General features: G+C 37.2%; 1 protein-coding gene across 1 annotated transcript; it reads right to left on the bottom strand.

Moving 5' to 3' along the window:
- Positions 1-772: 772 nt before the first annotated feature.
- Positions 773-13,908, bottom strand: LOC133038112 (zinc finger BED domain-containing protein RICESLEEPER 4-like). Its single transcript, XM_061116162.1, has 3 exons — positions 12,532-13,908; positions 11,987-12,353; positions 773-1,086 (listed from the first exon to the last, which is right to left on the bottom strand). Exons 1-3 carry the CDS (start codon positions 13,906-13,908, stop codon positions 773-775), a joined length of 2,058 nt encoding a protein of 685 aa, XP_060972145.1.
- Between the last annotated feature and the right edge of the window lie 6,107 nt (positions 13,909-20,015).

Below are 20,015 nucleotides of genomic sequence, written 5' to 3'. Positions count from 1 at the left end.
GGTTCAAAAAAAAAAAAAAATTGTTGCCCCCTAAATTAGTCAGACCATCTCTAATGGTGTTTCACATTTTTTATTTAAAAGTTAAAATTAGTTAAAAAGTTAAAATAAAGAATCATTTTATTTGCAACATGTTTTTTATCCATTTATTTTCACAATTGGATCATGTGATAGAACAGAGAACAACAAACAGGGAAGAAGAAGAAAAGGATTGATTCATCAAAACCTCATCTATACATAAACATAAATTAAGAAAGGATATAAAAATAGAAAAAACTAACAAATAATTAGTTTGTAGACAGTTTTATAGTCTAACTGTCTTAACCACTCTTACTTAATATCATTTACATTTTCTTGTAGACACCATTTTTAGTTTGGACTTTAGGTACAAAAATCGATTAGTGATTAACAATTTAGTCAAGATATCAGCTGCTTGATCGAGCCCAGGAACATATCGAACTAAGACTTGTTTTGCCATAATTTGATCTCGGACAAACTGTAAATCGATTTCTATGTGTTTAGACCTGGAATGGAACACATGGTTTGCTGCTAACGCTGTAGCACTTTGGTTGTCAACCCAAATAACAAGACATTTGAACTAAAGGCACTTGTAGTTCAGTTAGTAGAGATCGAACCCACATTAGTTCAGCTGCAGCATTTGGCAAAGCACGAAACTTGCTTTCTGTGCTCGAACGATCAACAACCTATTGTTTCTTAGCTAACCAAAACACCAAGTATCCTCATGTTGAATGTCTATATCATCAACACAACTCGCTTAGTCTACATCTGAGTAAGCAGTAAGAGTTGTTGCAGCAGTAAGTCTTAGATAAATGCCCTCTTTGATAGTGCCTTTTAGATACCGAAATAATCTCTTACATGCTTCCCACTGTACTGTCCTTGGGGCCTGTAAGAATTGACTTAGTTTATTGACTATGAATGCCACATCTAGACGAGTGAGAGAAAAGTATTGTAATGCTCCTATTGTGCTTCTGTAGAGTGTAACATCATGAAATGGTTCACCCTCTTTGAGAGACGGTTTTGTATTGGCACTAGATGGATTAGAACATGACTTAGCATCCTCTATATGAACTTTCAACAGAAAGTTAGTAATGTACTTAGTTTGAGATAAGTACATTCCTGTGTTGTCCCTATATATTTCTACTCTAAGAAAGTAGTGAACTTGGCCTAAGTCCTTGAGTGAGAAGCACTTGTTCAAGTCTGAGATAGTAGGGGTATTTTTAATTTTTTGTAATTTTAACTCGTTAAGAGTAACATCTGTTTATTGTGTTACATGTGACCTTTGTCAAGATAGTGCAGTATAGTCATAAACGAGCATTTTGACCCAGACTGGATTCGAGGATCCAATTTTGGGTAAAATGTATTTGTGGCTATTGAAATGACTTCCGTGCGCATAATGTTCTTTTATATTGATTTTGACTTTGGAGGGTAATTTGGTCATTTGACCACACTTTATCGAGATGATAATGCTTTTGTGATGCTCAATCATATTGGAGCACATAACAAATGGTCAATAAAGATTTGAGATTCTCTAAGATCTGAAGACCAAAGTGAAAGACCAAGATATCTTCGTTGAAGCAATTTAAATCCATCGATGAGTAGACACTGATAAACCAATAGGAGACAAAACTTGCATCTCTCACCAAGACATAAACAAACCCCATTAATCTAATAGGGTGGTGGTTCTCCACCATTAGGAAAAACAAAATAAAAACTACACTAAACACAACAATAAAAAATTGAAAACTGAAAAAAAACACCACACAAATGAGTACCTTTCGAACTCAACTCAACTCTCATACACTCATCATTAGGCAGCTTTATTACTCTGAACTAGGCCTGCACATGGGTTGGGTTAGGCGGTTTTTGGACGGTTTTGCGGTTTTTTTATTTGGCGGTTTTTTAAAATCACAACCCATACCTGCCCAATAAAAGTTTGGGTTGGGCGGTTTTTTAGGGGGCGGTTTTATGCGATTTTTTGGGCGGTTTGGGTTGCTTAAAAATCAAAACTTCCAAAGTATATTGTCACAAGAAAAAAAATATTTAACTAAAAATTTATACCTGTTAATAACAATGCATAAAAGTCCTTAAAAAATTCATATCAATCTTTATAAACTCCATAACAAGGCATAATAATAATCCATGAAAATTTCGTAACAATTCTTATAAAGTCCATAGTACTACTCCATAACAATCTAGAAAAGGTCCTTAAAAAGTCCATACAAGTTCATAACAATCCAAAAAAAAAGTCCATAACACAATCTAAGTTCATAATAATTCATAAAGTCTCCATAATTAAAACAAAAGTAACTTCAAAAGTTGGCTCCAAATGAAATGCAACCCTGCAAAATAATAAAAAACTTTAATTACCATATAAATAACAACTTGATATTGATTAAATTACAATACATAATTATAATAACCTACCTTAATCTCTAATGAAACCATTTCAAACTTGCAACAACGCTATATATCATTTAGGATGCTCGCTAGGAGTAGCAATAATCTCTGCAAACGAATGAAATATATATCATAACAAGATAATTTTTTTTAGCGTAACAGTAATAATAAAATTTATGTATAAGGAGTTTTCAAGATCAAATAGTATATTTTACCATTTTCAAGTTGTTCAGAAGTATTTAGTAATCCTTCTTCATCCATGTATTCCTTGACAATAATTGGTTGGTTGCTTTCACTATACCAATTCTTCAAACATATTAGACCCTCCACTTTCTTTGGTAGTAATGAGCTTCGAAATGGATCAAGAATACTCCCCCTAATTGAAAATGCAGTGTAACACCCTAACTACCTTAGGCGTATTACGTGATTTTTTAAACGTACTGTGCAGCTCGTTGCTAATCAACGAGGTTTATGGAAAAACGTGATTAATTAAAATTTTGCTTTTTAATTAAACTTATAAAACCATATTACAAAAGACTCGGGATCCCGATTATAAAAATATTTACAAAAAGTTTAACTGTTTAACTGTTACATAAAAATAAGGGTCATCTAACGACCAGTTACAAAAATTCAGCCTTGCTGTCCCGAGGATCGTACGCTCCAGGCCTAACCGCCCCGACATGTACAATCTCATAAGCTCGCTCACGGTCCATCAGCTATAGCCTTGCCTTTACCTACACATAAACGTAAACTGTGAGTCGACAGACTCAGTAAGAAAAGCATAATAATATCATACATAATTCTAACTGCCGTGTCCAACACGATACTGAGTCCCGCTACTGCCATGTCCAACATGGTACTGAGCCACTACTGCCATGTCCAACATGGTACTGAGTTTTGAACGTTCACATGGACGGTACTATTGACAAATATCCTCCTGATCGGTCGAACCGGTCATACTCCGGCTGTTGGTCATACTCTAGCCTGTACCGACGGGATAGGTCAATAGCACTGAACCACCAACCAAATGTCAGCCTGATCGGTCAAACCGGTCATACTCCGGCTGCTGGTCATACACCAGCCTGTACCAACGTGACAGGGTTGGATGGTTCGAAGCCTATATACATAACTAATGCAATCTAGCAGGCTTCCTACATGCACGCTAAACATGTAATCTACATATGCATACTGTTATACTAATCTTACCTGGATTCCGATTTCGTGTGTGGCCAACCCGACCGGAACCGAAGCCGAGTGGCGGACATCGGCTCCTAAACCATAAAAATCACAACGCTATAAGTGACACGCTAAATCACTTCCCGGGGACTTAAACTAGGAACTAAAAGTTTCCCTATCGATAAAAAGCATGGCAATACCCCTAAAAACATAAAAACGAGGAAAACTAGGGTTTCTGAAAATTCCCCAACCGGTAGACCGGTTGCCCAACCGGAATTCTGGTTCTGCGAATTACTGGACACCCATCCGGAATTCCGGTTGCACAACCGGAATTCTGGTTCCTCGCAGGAATTTTTCAAAAATTCCTAACTCAACCAAATCAAACCCAATTGGTTCCAAACCTTCCAGACCTGCTCTAAATACCCCAAAGAACAAATCTAAGGCAACAAACTAACCTAGAAACCACAGAAACAAAATTCACCATTAAAGCTCAAGCTTTGAGTTCTAAACTCAAACTTGAGCAAATCCCACAAACATGCATTCAAACCTAGTCAATTCTACTCAAATATGCATGAAATAGCTTCTGAAATCAAACAAAAACATCAACAACAACCCAGCAACAGATTCAATCAATTCTCTTTGAAAACCATATTTTGAGCTAAAACTTCCAATTTTGAGCAAAGCAATTTAACACTCATTACTAACAACCTAAATAATCACAAATCAACATACTTAAAAATCTCAGAGACAACAACAATATTTCAGCAGCAACAACCACAAAGATTCAAGCATGCAACAACCATTTTCATCATAAATTTCAAGAAAAACAAAGTAAGAAACTAAAGCCAAGAAATACCTCAAAGGAAATCACTTTGATCTTGCTAAAATAACTTGAATTCAACAAAGAAATCCAGCCCTAGCTGCTCCCTAAGCTTGGCCGAAAAAAATGAGAGGAAAAGAGAGAGTTTTCTTTGGAAAATTCTATTTTTTCTAACTTAGTATTTTTTTGATGTAAAATAAATAATTAAATGACACCTAGCATATAACACTTTCAGCCAAATAACATTAACATAAACATTATTTTCCTTTTCACAAAATCACAAAAGATAAAATACTAATGGGGCAAAAAGACCAATTTGCCCCTCCACCATAAAATCACATAAATCATACTAAAGGGGTATTTTTGGGAAATTCTAAATTCCCGGCCATTCCCGACATTCCCAATGTCTAAAACCCGTCCCCAAACTACTAACATACTAAGTTGTGATTTCTACTGAGCCAAACGCCGAGTTCCAAAATACCGGACACCGGAAATGCAAAATATGCAAGCTACTGAATAACATAAATAACAGTATAATAAATTATTTAAATAGCTATAAATAATTTCATAATTAATCACAATTAACTGATAATTTCCAAATTAACTAAGCGGGCTTTACAACTATCCCCCCCTTAAAAGGATTTCGTCCCCGAAATCTAACCTGAATAACTCTGGATATTGAGCTCTCATATCTGACTCTAGCTCCCAGGTGGCTTCTTCCACCTTACTGTTTCTCCAGAGAACCTTGACCAATGCTATGGTCTTATTCCGAAGGACTTTATCCTTTCTATCCAGGATCTGCACTGGCTGTTCCTCATAGGTCATGTCTGGCTGAAGCTGAAGACTCTCATAACTGAGTATATGAGAGGGGTCTGAAACGTATTTTCTCAACATTGAGACATGAAATACGTTGTGAACTGCTGATAAGGCTGGAGGCAATGCTAACCGATATGCCACTTGACCTATCTTCTCGAGAATCTCGAAAGGTCCTGTAAATCTAGGGCATAACTTGCCTCTTTTCCCGAAACGTTTAATCCCCTTCATCGGAGATACTCGTAAAAATACATGTTCCCCTACTTGGAACTCAACATCTCTGCGTTTCGGATCTGCATAACTCTTCTGTCTGCTCTGTGAGGCAAGCATTCTAGCTTTTATCTTCTCTATCGCCTCATTGGTCCGCTGCACTGACTCTGGACCTAGGTATTTCCTTTCCCCTGTCTCATCCCAGTGGATAGGGGATCTACATTTTCTACCGTACAACAGTTCATAGGGAGCCATCCCTATCGTACTCTGATAACTGTTGTTGTACGCAAACTCTATCAACGGTAGATACTTATTCCATGAGCCTTCAAAGTCCATAACACAGGCTCTCAACATATCTTCCAATATCTGAATTGTCCTTTCGGACTGACCATCTGTCTGAGGATGGAATGCTGTACTAAATTTTAGCTTTGTACCCATTGCCCGTTGCAAACTTTGCCAAAATTTGGAGGTGAATTTCGGATCCCTGTCCGAAACTATAGACTTCGGTACCCCGTGAAGTCTCACTATCTCTCTGACGTACAGTTCTGCCAACTGATCCACTGTGAACGTTGTTCTAACCGGCAGAAAATGAGCAGATTTCGTAAATCGGTCCACCACTACCCAGATGGAATCAAACAAACCCGTGGTCCTAGGTAACCCGACCACAAAATCCATCGTGATATCTTCCCATTTCCATTCTGGTAGGGTTAGAGGCTGCAACAACCCTGCTGGTCTCTGATGTTCAGCCTTAATCTGCTGACACGTGAGGCATCTCGATACGAATTCTACCAAATTCTTCTTCATACCGCTCCACCAGAAGTACGGTTTCAAATCTTGGTACATCTTGGTGGTGCCGGGATGCAGAGAATACGGGGTAGAATGAGCCTCCTCAAAGATCTCATTTCTCAGTTCCACACTGTTCGGAACACAAACCCTGGCTTTATACAAAAGCATCCCACTATCTGACACCGAAAAGTCTTTGGCTTGACCAGCCAATACCTCATCTCGGATCTTCACTAACTCCGGATCTGTCATCTGAGCAACTTTTATTCTTTCCAATAGATCAGATTGCAGCGTCAAGTTGTGAAGCTGACCTACCACAAACTCAATGCTGGATCTAACCATATCCTCAGCTAGCTGAGGTGAGATCTGAATCATACTAGCTACTTGCCCGGGACCCTTTCTGCTCAGGGCATCAGCCACTACATTGGCTTTTTCGGGATGATAGAGGATATCACAATCATAATCCTTCACTAATTCCAACCAACGCCTTTGTCTCATGTTCAAATCTTTCTGAGTAAAGAAATACTTGAGACTTTTATGGTCGGTATAGATCTCACACTTCTCCCCATAAAGGTAATGCCGCCATATCTTCAGTGCAAAAACAACTGCGGCCAATTCTAGATCATGAGTCGGGTATTGCTGTTCATAATCCTTTAACTGACGGGAGGCATAGGCGATAACCCGGTCGGCTTGCATCAATACACACCCCAAACCCTGTTTGGATGCGTCACAATAGACTACGAACTTCTCTTTGTCCGAAGGCAAAGCTAGCACCGGAGCAGTAATCAACCTCTGCTTTAGCTCCTGAAAGCTAGCTTCGCACTTATCTGACCAAATAAACCGCTGATTCTTCTTTGTAAGCTCGGTTAGGGGCATTGAAATTTTGGAGAACCCCTCCACGAACCTACGGTAGTACCCAGCTAATCCCAAGAAGCTTCTGATCTCTGTCACTGTCTTCGGTCTCGGCCAATCCCTGACGGATTCAATCTTCCCGGGATCCACCTTGATCCCATCTTTACTCACAATGTGCCCTAGGAAGGACACCTGAGACAACCAGAACTCACATTTCTTGAACTTGGCGTAAAGCTTATGTTCTCGAAGTCGTTGCAGTACCATCTGAAGATGTAACTCATGCTCCTCTTCTGATTGAGAGTACACGAGGATGTCGTCGATAAACACAATCACACAGATATCGAGGAAATCCTTGAATACTCTATTCATCGTGTCCATGAATCTGCGGGAGCATTGGTTAGTCCGAATGACATAACCAGAAACTCGTAATGTCCATACCTAGTGCGGAAAGCCGTCTTTGGAATGTCCTCCTCTCGGATTCTCAACTGATGATAACCCGAACGGAGATCAATCTTAGAAAAGACCGTCTTCCCCTGAAGCTGATCGAACAAGTCATCGATCCTAGGTAATGGATATTTATTCTTCACCGTCAGCTTGTTCAACTCCCTGTAGTCGATGCACATCCTCATAGATCCATCCTTCTTCTTGACGAACAATACCGGGGCTCCCCAAGGTGATACACTGGGCCGAATGAACCCTATGTCAAGCAACCCTTGGAGCTGAATCTTTAATTCCTTAAGTTCAGCTGGAGCCATCCTATACGGGGCTTTGGAAACCGGTTCCACTCCTGGTGCCAAGTCAATCACGAAATCAATCTCCCGCTGAGGTGGTAACCCTGGAAGTTCTTCGGGAAAAATGTCCAAAAATTCCCGAACCACTCTGATGTCCTCTGGCCGAATGGTGTCTGGCCGAGTGGTGTCCACCACCACGGCCAGAAACCCTAAGCACCCGCCGTGCAACAATTCTCTTACTGACATAGCCGAGATCACCGGGATCCGAGATCCCTGAACTGAACCCACAAATACAAACGGTTCTTCACTTTCCGGTTGGAAGACCACCATCTTCCTTTTACAATCAATGCTCGCCGAATATTTAGATAGGAAATCCATTCCTAAAATAATATCGAATTCGACTAAGCTCATCTCTATCAGATCAGCGCTTAACTCTCTACCATCTGTCCTGATCGGCATAGACCTAATCCACCTATTGGAGATAACCAATTCTCCGCCAGGTAACAGGGTTCCAAACCCTGATTCATATCTATCAAAGGGTCTACCCAATTTACTAAAGACTCTGGCCGCCACATAAGAATGTGTAGCCCCAGAATCAAACAGCACTTAATATAGTGAGTTGTTAATAGAAAGCTGACCTGTGACTACTGATGGGCTGGCATCTGCATCAGCCTGTGTGATAGCGAACACCCTGGCTGGAGTGGGTATCGCTGGAGCTCGCGGTGCCTCTGGTCGGAGCTGGGGACATTCCCTCTTGAAGTGTCCGGGCATGCCACAATGAAAGCATCCCTGACCTTTGCACTCACCCCGATGGTGCCTCTTGCAGCTAGGGCACTCGGGATAGGAGAATCGGGTCTCAGTACCACCAGGACGACTCCCTCGTTCCGGTTCCCCGGAACCTCTTGTTCTGACTCGAGCCACCGGAAGCAGTGGGTGCCCTCTTCCTCTGATCAATGGCCGAACCACTACTCCCCCTGCTATAGCCTGATGCAGGAGGGGTAGGAGCCCCGCCACTAACCGGAGTACTCGCTGATTCTGACATGCACCCCACTGCGCCCTCAGCTCGCAGTGCCTTCTCCACCATCTGAGCATAGGTGGTGCTGTCGTCTGTGGTGATCATCAGGTCATGCCTGATCTTGGGATTCAATCCGTCCAGATACTTCTCCTTCTTGCTGAAGTCGGTCGGCACAATTCCCGAGGCTAACCTCGCCAACCGATCAAACTGAGTAGTATACTCAGTGACGCTCATGTTCTCCCGCTGGGTCAGGTGAACGAACTCTTTCCTCTTGGCGCTTCTGACCGCCTCATTGTAGTATTTCGCATTAAAGAGTTCCTGAAACCTTTCCCAGGTCATGGTGGTGACGTCATGGATCTGAGACACCATGTCCCACCAGACCAACGCGTCCTCCTGGAACTGAAACGTGGCGCACACCACTCTGTCGTTACCGGTGACACCCATGAAATTCAGAATTTTGGTGATCACCGTCAGCCATTGCTCGGCTTTCATCACGTCCGGACCTCCCAGGAATACCGGAGGTGCTTGCTTCCGGAACCGCTCATATAATGGTTCCAATCTATGGGCCGCCACCACTATCTCGGCACAGGCGGCAGGGGCGGGTGCCACGGAACTATGGGCACGAGGCTGCAGGAGCACCCTGCTGTCTCAACCTCTGAATCTCGAGGTCTTGTTCTTCGATCCGGGCTTGCATCTCCGCAAACCGCAACTCCCAATTCGGGGCTCCCTGATCGGCTGGGGGAGCCTGGGCAGCCTGTGGCGGGTTCTCATCACCCCGGCCACGAGCCCTGCCTCGGGGACCTCTACCTCGGCCCCTAGCAGGTGGGGGAAACTGAGCTCCCTGACCTTGATTCAACCCTACGGAGTTTGCCCTGACTCCTGGTAGTCCGCCTGGCGTCCATCTAGTTAGAACCGCCTGCGAAACCAAGAGGTGGCATATCAGGTCGTATTCAAGGAGAGCTTACTAATGCCGCTTAATTTGGAAATAAAAAAAATGAAACATGCGCCTATTCTACTATCAGGCTACTAACATGCTTCCTAACAGGCTTTTCTTTTTCATAACTGAATAAAATAAACTACTAAAGCAGTAAAGGCTTACTGAACCGTGAACCGAGCTAACTGCTGATGATGATTGTACATGTCGTGACGATCTTCGGAAGACAACCTGGCGGCTCTGATACCAAATTGTAACACCCTAACTACCTTAGGCGTATTACGTGATTTTTTAAACGTAATGTGCAGCTCGTTGCTAATCAACGAGGTTTATGGAAAAACGTGATTAATTAAAATTTTACTTTTTAATTAAACTTATAAAACCATATTACAAAAGACTCGGGATCCCGATTATAAAAATATTTACAAAAAGTTTAACTGTTTAACTGTTACATAAAAATAAGGGTCGTCTAACGACCAGTTACAAAAATTCAGCCTTGCTGTCCCGAGGATCGTACGCTCCAGGCCTAACCGCCCCGACATGTACAATCTCATAAGCTCGCTCACGGTCCATCAGCTATAGCCTTCCCTTTACCTACACATAAACGTAAACTGTGAGTCGACAGACTCAGTAAGAAAAGCATAATAATATCATACATAATTCTAACTGCCGTGTCCAACACGATACTGAGTCCCGCTACTGCCATGTCCAACATGGTACTGAGCCACTACTGCCATGTCCAACATGGTACTGAGTTTTGAACGTTCACAGGGACGGTACTATTGACAAATATCCTCCTGATCGGTCGAACCGGTCATACTCCGGCTGCTGGTCATACTCCAGCCTGTACCGACGGGATAGGTCAATAGCACTGAACCACCAACCAAATGTCAGCCTGATCGGTCAAACCGGTCATACTCCGGCTGCTGGTCATACTCCAGCCTGTACCAACGTGACAGGGTTGGATGGTTCGAAGCCTATATACATAACTAATGCAATCTAGCAGGCTTCCTATATACATAACGAGGAAAACTAGGGTTTCTGAAAATTCCCCAACCGGTAGACCGGTTGCCCAACCGAAATTCCGGTTCTGCGAATTACTGGACACCCATCCGGAATTCCGGTTGCACAACCGGAATTCCGGTTCCTCGCAGGAAAAATTCCTAACTCAACCAAATCAAACCCAATTGGTTCCAAACCTTCCAGACCTGCTCTAAATACCCCAAAGAACAAATCTAAGGCAACAAACTAACCCAGAAACCACAGAAACAAAATTCACCATTAAAGCTCAAGCTTTGAGTTCTAAACTCAAACTTGAGCAAATCCCACAAACATGCATTCAAACCTAGTCAATTCTACTCAAATATGCATGAAATAGCTTCTGAAATCAAACAAAAACATCAACAACAACCCAGCAACAGATTCAATCAATTCTCTTTGAAAACCATATTTTGAGCTAAAACTTCCAATTTTGAGCAAAGCAATTTAACACTCATTACTAACAACCTAAATAATCACAAATCAACATACTTAAATCTCAGAGACAACAACAATATTTCAGCAGCAACAACCACAAAGATTCAAGCATGCAACAACCATTTTCATCATAAATTTCAAGAAAAACAAAGTAAGAAACTAAAGCCAAGAAATACCTCAAAGGAAATCACTTTGATCTTGCTAAAATAACTTGAATTCAACAAAGAAATCCAGCCCTAGCTGCTCCCTAAGCTTGGCCGAAAAAAATGAGAGGAAAAGAGAGAGTTTTCTTTGGAAAATTCTATTTTTTCTAACTTAGCATTTTTTTGATGTAAAATGAAAATAATTAAATGACACCTAGCATATAACACTTTCAGCCAAATAACATTAACATAAACATTATTTTCCTTTTCACAAAATCAACAAAGATATAATACTAATGAGGCAAAAAGACCAATTTGCCCCTCCACCATAAAATCACATAAATCATACTAAAGGGGTATTTTTGGGAAATTCTAAATTCCCGGCCATTCCCGACATTCCCAATGTCTAAAACCCGTCCCCAAACTACTAACATACTAAGTTGTGATTTCTACTGAGCCAAACGCCGAGTTCCAAAATACCGGACACCGGAAATGCAAAATATGCAAGCTACTGAATAACATAAATAACAGTATAATAAATTATTTAAATAGCTATAAATAATTTCATAATTAATCACAATTAACTGATAATTTCCAAATTAACTAAGCGGGCTTTACATGCAGACTCTGATGGCACAGTGGTAACAGGAATGGCCAAAACATCTTGAGCAATCAAAGATAATACCGGATACCTATTCGATTGTCTCGTCCACCACTTCAAGATATCAAAACGCTGACCCACAACAAAATCTTCAGTATCATCAGCCAAATATTTGTCAATCTCATTTCTCTTTCTTTCACCATCGTGTTGTCGTTTTTTAGACATAAACTTGGAGACAAGTCCCCCAGGTTTAGTCGTATCTCCTTCAACAAAAACTGATAAATTAGAACTTGTAGTTGAACTTGGGCCCACGCCAAAGTGCATCTCATTGTAAAAATCAAGCAGCTTGCGCAAATTCTCTTCAATTTTCTTAATCAACTTTGACTGCAATGATATATCATAGAAAGTTTCATAACAGTCAGCCACAAATTATAACTTGTACCTAGGATCAAGAACAGTAGCAATGATTAATGCACCATTAGCTGCCTTTGGCTCTCCCCAATATTTATCAATATTTTTTTTTCATATTAGCAGCCATGGAGGATAGCATTCCATCTCTTGCCTTTGACAAAGTTATCAACTCATTCTGAATTTCGCAGATCTCTTGAAAATACAAGTTAGAGGTCACATAAGAAGACCCACTAAATTTCAAAGTGACTTCATAAAACGTTTTTAAAAACTTCACAAAGATCCTTGCATTTTCCCAATCATCTTCATTAGGTGGTCCTTCCTTACTCTTTCCATTATCCTCCTCAGTGAAATAATACCTATAATTTTTGTCGGTCTTTATCCTGTCAAATGCCTTTTGGAACTTAAGAGCACACTCTAACATCAAATAAGTAGAGTTCCATCTTGTAGGCACATCTAAACACAATAGCCCCTTACACTCAATATCTTCAGCTTTGACACATTCTTTAAATGCCAACAACCTTGATGGTGATGATCTTACATATTTCACAGCATTTCTTATGGCAGCAATTGACTCATTTTTTTCCTTTAGCCCATCAGTTACTATCAGATTGACAATATGTGCACAACATCTTAAATGCAATAACTCTCCATCCAAAATTATAGCATGCCTTTTGCTCTTGAATTTTCTCAAAACATACTCAATCGCAGTGCTATTTGTACTAGTATTATCAACTGTAATTGTGAAAATCTTATGAATCCCCCATTGATTAAGACAACTTTCAATCTCAGTCCCTATTGTCTCCCTGTTATGATCAGTGATTTGACAAAAGTTAATGATCGTTTTTTGTAACTTCCAATCACTATCAATCCAATGTGCAGTGAGACACATATAGTTTATATTTTGGATAGAAGTCCATGTGTCAGTAGTAAGAGAAACCCTTACTTTTTTCATAACACCTCTCATTACTTCTTTTTCATCCAAGTACAGTTGATAAATGTCTCTAGCAATTGTCATACGGGATATAGTTTCAAGTCTCGGTTCTAACTGACGAATCAATTGCCTAAACCCTTCACTCTCCACATGCCTAAAAGGCAACTCCTCCAACAAAATGTATTTTGCAATAGACTGCCTACACTTTTGTTTATCAAATTGCACTGTAATGAAGTTCGTAGTAACACCACCCTCTCCCTCTTTCTTAGGTTCGAAACACAAGGTCTTTTGTTTGTTCACCCTATTAGGATTCTTTGGACACAACCGATTCAAGTGATTCCATAAAGTACTAGTTCCGCAATTTTTAGGGTGAGCAGCATAATCCTTCCCACAAAAATTACATGCTGCCCTAGGATCCTCAGGATTACCACCCACAATTCTAGTAAAAAACTGCCAAATATCTGACTTCCCCTTAGGCTTTTTATTTTTCTCATTCCCCATTTCCTCTTTATCATTTTCCCCTTCCTCTTCCACTTCAATATTAGGCATATCATTATCTTCTATAACCACATCTTGTATTTCTATATTAATATCCATAACTCCACCTAAATAATTAAATTAATTTTAGACTATGACATAATAAATTTCATACACAAAAATAATCAAAACAAACAAGATCAAAAATAAAAAATAAAAACAAAAATTTCAGTTATTCAAAAATCTATTTTTATTTATATTTAAGTTTACAATTAAACATATAAAGCAGTTTATTTTATTTTGTACAAATAAAAAAAATTAAATAATATATATAAATCTTAGTTATTCAAAAATCTCAGTTATTCAGCATATTAAACATATTTTCACACATAAACCCAAAGCTATTTTAAATTTATTCTGTACAAATAAAAAAAATTAAATAATATATATAAATAATACCATACCTAGCTGAGGAGTGAGGAGATCGGCTAAGTTGTGGAGTGTCGACGGTCGCTGTGGCTGGATGAACGTCCGACGAAGTGGACGGGCACTGTGGACTGGAGCTGTGGCTTCGTTGTTCTGGCTGGGTGAAGGTCAGGCGCTCTCTACAACCGTCTACGCTGCCTGGAAGTGGAGAAGGGAGTCGAGTGGGTTAAGTCGTTGATGGCCTGAGGCTGGGCGGCGACTGTCGACGATGGGAGAAGAGAAGACGATGACGAGCAGAGAAGGAAGGGGGGGGACGACGAGCGGAGCGGGCGGCTGTGATGTTTTCAGACAATTAGTTTTAGGGTTTTTTTTTTTGTTTTAGTTTTTTTAGGCAGCCTTTACCCTTTAGGTATAAATTTTAAAAAATAATTAAAAAAAAATAATAAATAACAGGTACGTGTTGGACCCGCCCGTTTTTAGGCTAACCCGTACCTGCCCGCCAAACAGCGGGTTAAAACTCAACCCAACCCAATTTTTGCGGGTTTTTAATGGGCGGTTTCTATACGGGCAGATTCTAATGGGTTAGGCGGTTCCCACGGTTTAGCGGTTTTTATGTTCCGGCCTACTCTGAACACTACCCTGAGATCTCATAGCAACAGAAGGAAGGCCCTCAACGAGAGACCTCCGCTCACCAATTCTCTAGGCAATGGGCCGATGAGCCCACTAGAAATGCAAATATTGGAGCACATAACAAGGGCCAATAAAGATTTGAGATTCTCCAAGATCTAAAGACCAAAGTGAGAGACCAAGATATCTTCGTTGAAGCGATTTAGATCCATCGATGAGTAGACACCGATAAACCAATTGGAAACAAAACTTACATCTTTTACCAAGACAAAAACAAATCCTATTAATCTAATAGGGTGGTGGAGAACCACCATTAGAAAAAAAAACAAAATAAAAACTAAACTAATTAAACATAACAATAAAAAATTAAAAATTGAAAAAAAAATACCATACAAATCGATACCCATCGAACCTTGCTCAACTCTCATACACTCATCACCAGATTGTTTTATTACTTTGAAACCTACCCCGAGATCTCATAACAATAGAAGGAAGGTCCTGAACAAGAGACCTTCGCTCATCAATCCTCTTGTGCAACGGGCCGACGGGCCCACTAGAAATGAAAATCCCCAGAATGTCACCTCCCCCCAGAGGAAGCACCCTTAGTAATGATAATAAAAATTCGAGCATATCTATTGGAAACTAATAGTGCCTAACACTTTTTATAGGTGGCACCCTATGATTAGTTAGTGATATTCTTTAAAACTTATTTTCTTAAGTTATATGAGAATCGATACTTAATTACACCAACAGCAGTATGACACTGATGAAGGTGCTAAACACTAATGGTATCTTTTAGCAATTCTCTAAAAAAATCAAATGAAAATGCTCCTTTATTATAAGCTGAATTAATGTTTCACTAGATAATTAGAATATGAATTTTTGAGATCGTTCACTATAGAAGAAATAATAGTGCAAACATCTTTGGATTTGTATCATCTTTTTTATCTTGTGGATTAGTATTATTGCTATAATATTATTATTTTTCGACAATTAAATTCTGACTTTTTTTTAGGATGAGATGAGACTATCAGTGGCCTTGAAACTTGACCATAATAAACTTGGCAAGACAATTTATAAATTAAATTAACACCCATGTATAAAGTACCATTATCTTTTCTTTTCTTCAAAAGAAAAAGCAACATTTTTTTTTTCATTCCTTAATATATATTATGTCTTTCTACGAAAATGTTACATATATAATTATACAAAAATTTGTACTTTGTAGTGGAATTCTTTGTTTCTTTTCATGAAATTTCTCCTCGTGGGAAAGATAAAAAGGAAAATATAGAAACCAAAAAAGAAGAGCCAATATTTTTTTTTTCAAAACACTATTGAAAAAATAATGGCAAAAAAAATTAAATATATATATATACAATAATAATCTTAATATATCGAACGTGAACATGCTTTTGAATAAGTCACACCCCTTCATACCTCGAGTTTTTAATCTTTTCATTATGTCGTGGGATCATAATATATAAATATATGTAAATTTTATTAAAAATTGTGTACAATAATAATAAAATACTCTTTACATAATATTATTGTATTTTTTAAATACAACCCATATATATAATACGTATATAAAAACTAATTAAAGGGCCACTTCATACACCTGCAGATAGATATTCAGAAGGTCTTAAAGTCACTAATGAATTACAACATTTAATGCTTAGGAATGCAAACTAATAATTAATATTATTAATTATTATTATTATTATTATTATTAGAACCCCAAAAACGTCCCATTCTACTCTCCAAGTGTTGTATTCTAGCACAATATTTTTATTTTTTTATTTTATAAATACAACTAAAAAAATCTTAAAAACATGGGGTGACCCATGTCGTGTATGTCTAAAATACTTTATTTTATATAGAAAAATTACACGTACGGAATCTTCAATTTTGGGCTAAAAGAAATGAAAAAAATCGTATGAGTATAGTACTGATCTAAACTACTCTTAATTAGAAGATACTTATTAATAATTAATTAATTAATTAATTTAATGGGATTAAAAAGGGGTCGTGCCCACGAGTGGGATTGTGGAGCTAGAGAGTGAAAATGTCCCTAAAATCAGATTCATGTCACTTAATTAAACTATCTAATTAATATTAATAACTTAATTACCTAATCTCACTCTATAATGTTTCCACTGAAGACATTCACAAGAGTACACTATATATATTATTATTATTCTGAGAAATTTGTTCACGTGGTGTAAGGAGAAATCGCCATGTGGCTGCAAGCTGAGTTGGACTGTTTTTTTGGGTTGTTAAACAACCTACCTATAATTAAAGTTAGTCATCACCTAATTAAATAATATATATATGAAACATTTGCATATATGGTTTAATTAATATTTAATTAATTCACTAATCATTGTCTAAACATTGCTTAATGATATTCAGAGGTGGCAATTACAGAATCAGTTGAGGTTGAGACATGGTAATCTCAAACACAAGATTTAATGCTAATTAATATTTACAGAGAGTGAGAGAGAGAGAACATGCATGCCATTGATCTTAATTTTTGGCTTTGGTTTGCCTTTATTTTTTTCTACATTGTATTATGCTTTTTGAACACTAGCTAATTAATTAATAATTATAGATTTAATTTGTGTAACAATATATAACATGGCAACTAATTATAAGCTTAATTAATCATGAAAATGTCAATCTTCGCTGGCTTTCTTAGCAAAGCTATGGTTTTATTTTAATAATTAATGTATATATATGTAATCCAATAATGTATTTTTTAGCTTGGTCAAATAAGTGTACATGAAGAAAAAAAACACAGAAAATTGTTCTCTACCAAATCCATATGGCTCTCCCATTTTTAGGGTTTTCTTTTTCTGATATTTTAAAGCTTATTGCAAACTAATTCTTAATTTTTATTACGTTTGGATGATCAAGTGAGAGATATTAAATCATTGAAATTTTAATATATCTACAATATACATTGTCTGAATTATGATGTAGCAAATATGATAATAAATTTTATATCATTTACTAGTGTATTAATTACATATTATATATTTATTTTACATAGATGTGTTTTTATTTCATTATGTTAAGATACAAGAATGTTAAAAGCTATCAACAATAAAGGCTATCAACAATAAAGGGTATTTTTTAATGAGCTATGGGTGTTATTTGAAGTAATTATAAGTTTATTGTCTAAATTTTCGGTAACAATTTTATCTCATGTGACTCGCGATAAGAATTTTGCAGCTCACACTACAACATTTAAGAGTATTAGGGGCGACAAAAATTGTCCCTAAAACTATACAAAATCGCCCCTAAACACATGTCGCCCTTAAAACTTCACGCCTAAAAATAGTATGTTATTTGGTTAGACGATGAGCTTTCATGATTCGAGAAGGTACCGCCGTCAATTATAAATTACTGTATCGTTAATCATGTGTAATTTTGATCAGTACATTAAAAAAATTATATGATAATAAAATTTGGAAAAAAAATATAAATAGTAGAGAAATTAAGAAAAATTATAATTAATAATTATTATTATGTAATTAATAAGAGACATGTCTCATGTCCACTACCAAATCCCCCACTTTGAGGCACAAAAATATTTACATATTATTACAAACCCCTCATTTCCCTCAGATTCAGAGCATTTTTGGATTCCAAAACTAATTAATCACCAAAAAGTTCAATGGTACAAACTCCATTAATTACCCATACAAATATCTCTGCAAAAAAACTACTCTCTAATTAATAATATTATAAAATCTTGACCATAATAATAAACAAGAGTAAATAATAAAAAATGATTTAGTAATTTTAATTATATTATTTACAAGGCTATAAGTGATTTGGATCAATTGGAGCCACATCAGTCCCACATGGGAGAGATAAGCACACGTGGCGTATCAAGGGTGACCGCCAAGGCGTAAACAGCGCCGGTCACCGGTTAGCGAACCGGTGGTGTCAGTGAAAGGGGCCCACTGGCTGAACCGGTCACCCAATGTCGTTCAGTCTCAAGACAAAGCCCCATACAGCTCCTATTTTTTTATTATTATTCCTTTCTCCCAAAACCTTTTTCTCATTATCAGATATACTTTTTTATTAACTTACACTATAAACTAATTAATTAATTAATTAATTAAATAATTAATATTAATTTATTTATTTTTATTACTAAAAGTATTAATAGACAGTGGACTGGTTGAACACCAACGAACTAACTACACAGCTTTCTCAACTTGCTCATCTTACATTAATTTCTTTTTAAAAATGACTTTAAGGGTTTTCATTATTATAATTAATATATGTATAAATTAATACTTATATATAATAAACTTATAATTATTATTATTTTTGAATTAGATTTGGAAAAGGCAACTTTAATATATGTACACGAGTTAGTTAGTCGACGTAGTATATAGTCCTAGTCCTAGGCCGTAGTAGCTCTAGTACTTTATAACATTACCTATTAATATTGCATTTATTTAAAGCATGAGACAATAATATCTAATGACATATTATATGCTTTTTCCACCCAACTTATTTTAAAGAAAATAAGAAAAACAAGCTATATAGTATATATTACTAAGATGATCAACTTAAAAACAAAGAATTTTTTAAAACAAATTATTTTAGAAAATTAAAAGAATTTTTTAATTATAATTAAGTATACTTACGTAACGAAAAAAAAGAAGTCAAAGTCATGATATATATAGATGTGTATTGAGTTTTGCATTATAGTTGTAGAATAGATTATATAAGCGCACGTACACACGATACTCGCACGTCTCTAGCTTGAACAAGAAACACACATACATACATACATATATTATATACATTATATATATTATATTTATATATATTGTTGAGTGACTCAATATCGAGGAGGCATGCATGTGATACCCTGTGAAAAAAATCAGCACCCTTAATTTTATATAACAAAGCCTTATATATATTGATATTTGATACTATACTACTTTACTATATATATATGTAGTTAGATATATAAAATTAATACATATGTAGCAAGTTGATAACGCTTAGTCAAAGACTATATACACATACTTATAGCTAGAGTCTTCTAAATTATAGGTAGAGATAGATACTATATTTAAAAAAATTATAAGTAATAAACATATATATATATATTTAACTAATATTGATGATTGATCTATGTATATACA

Source organism: Cannabis sativa, chromosome 5 (assembly GCF_029168945.1).
Source record: "Cannabis sativa cultivar Pink pepper isolate KNU-18-1 chromosome 5, ASM2916894v1, whole genome shotgun sequence".
In the NCBI taxonomy this organism is placed as follows: Eukaryota; Viridiplantae; Streptophyta; class Magnoliopsida; order Rosales; family Cannabaceae; genus Cannabis; species Cannabis sativa.
This window is presented reverse-complemented; position numbering and strand designations above follow the sequence as displayed.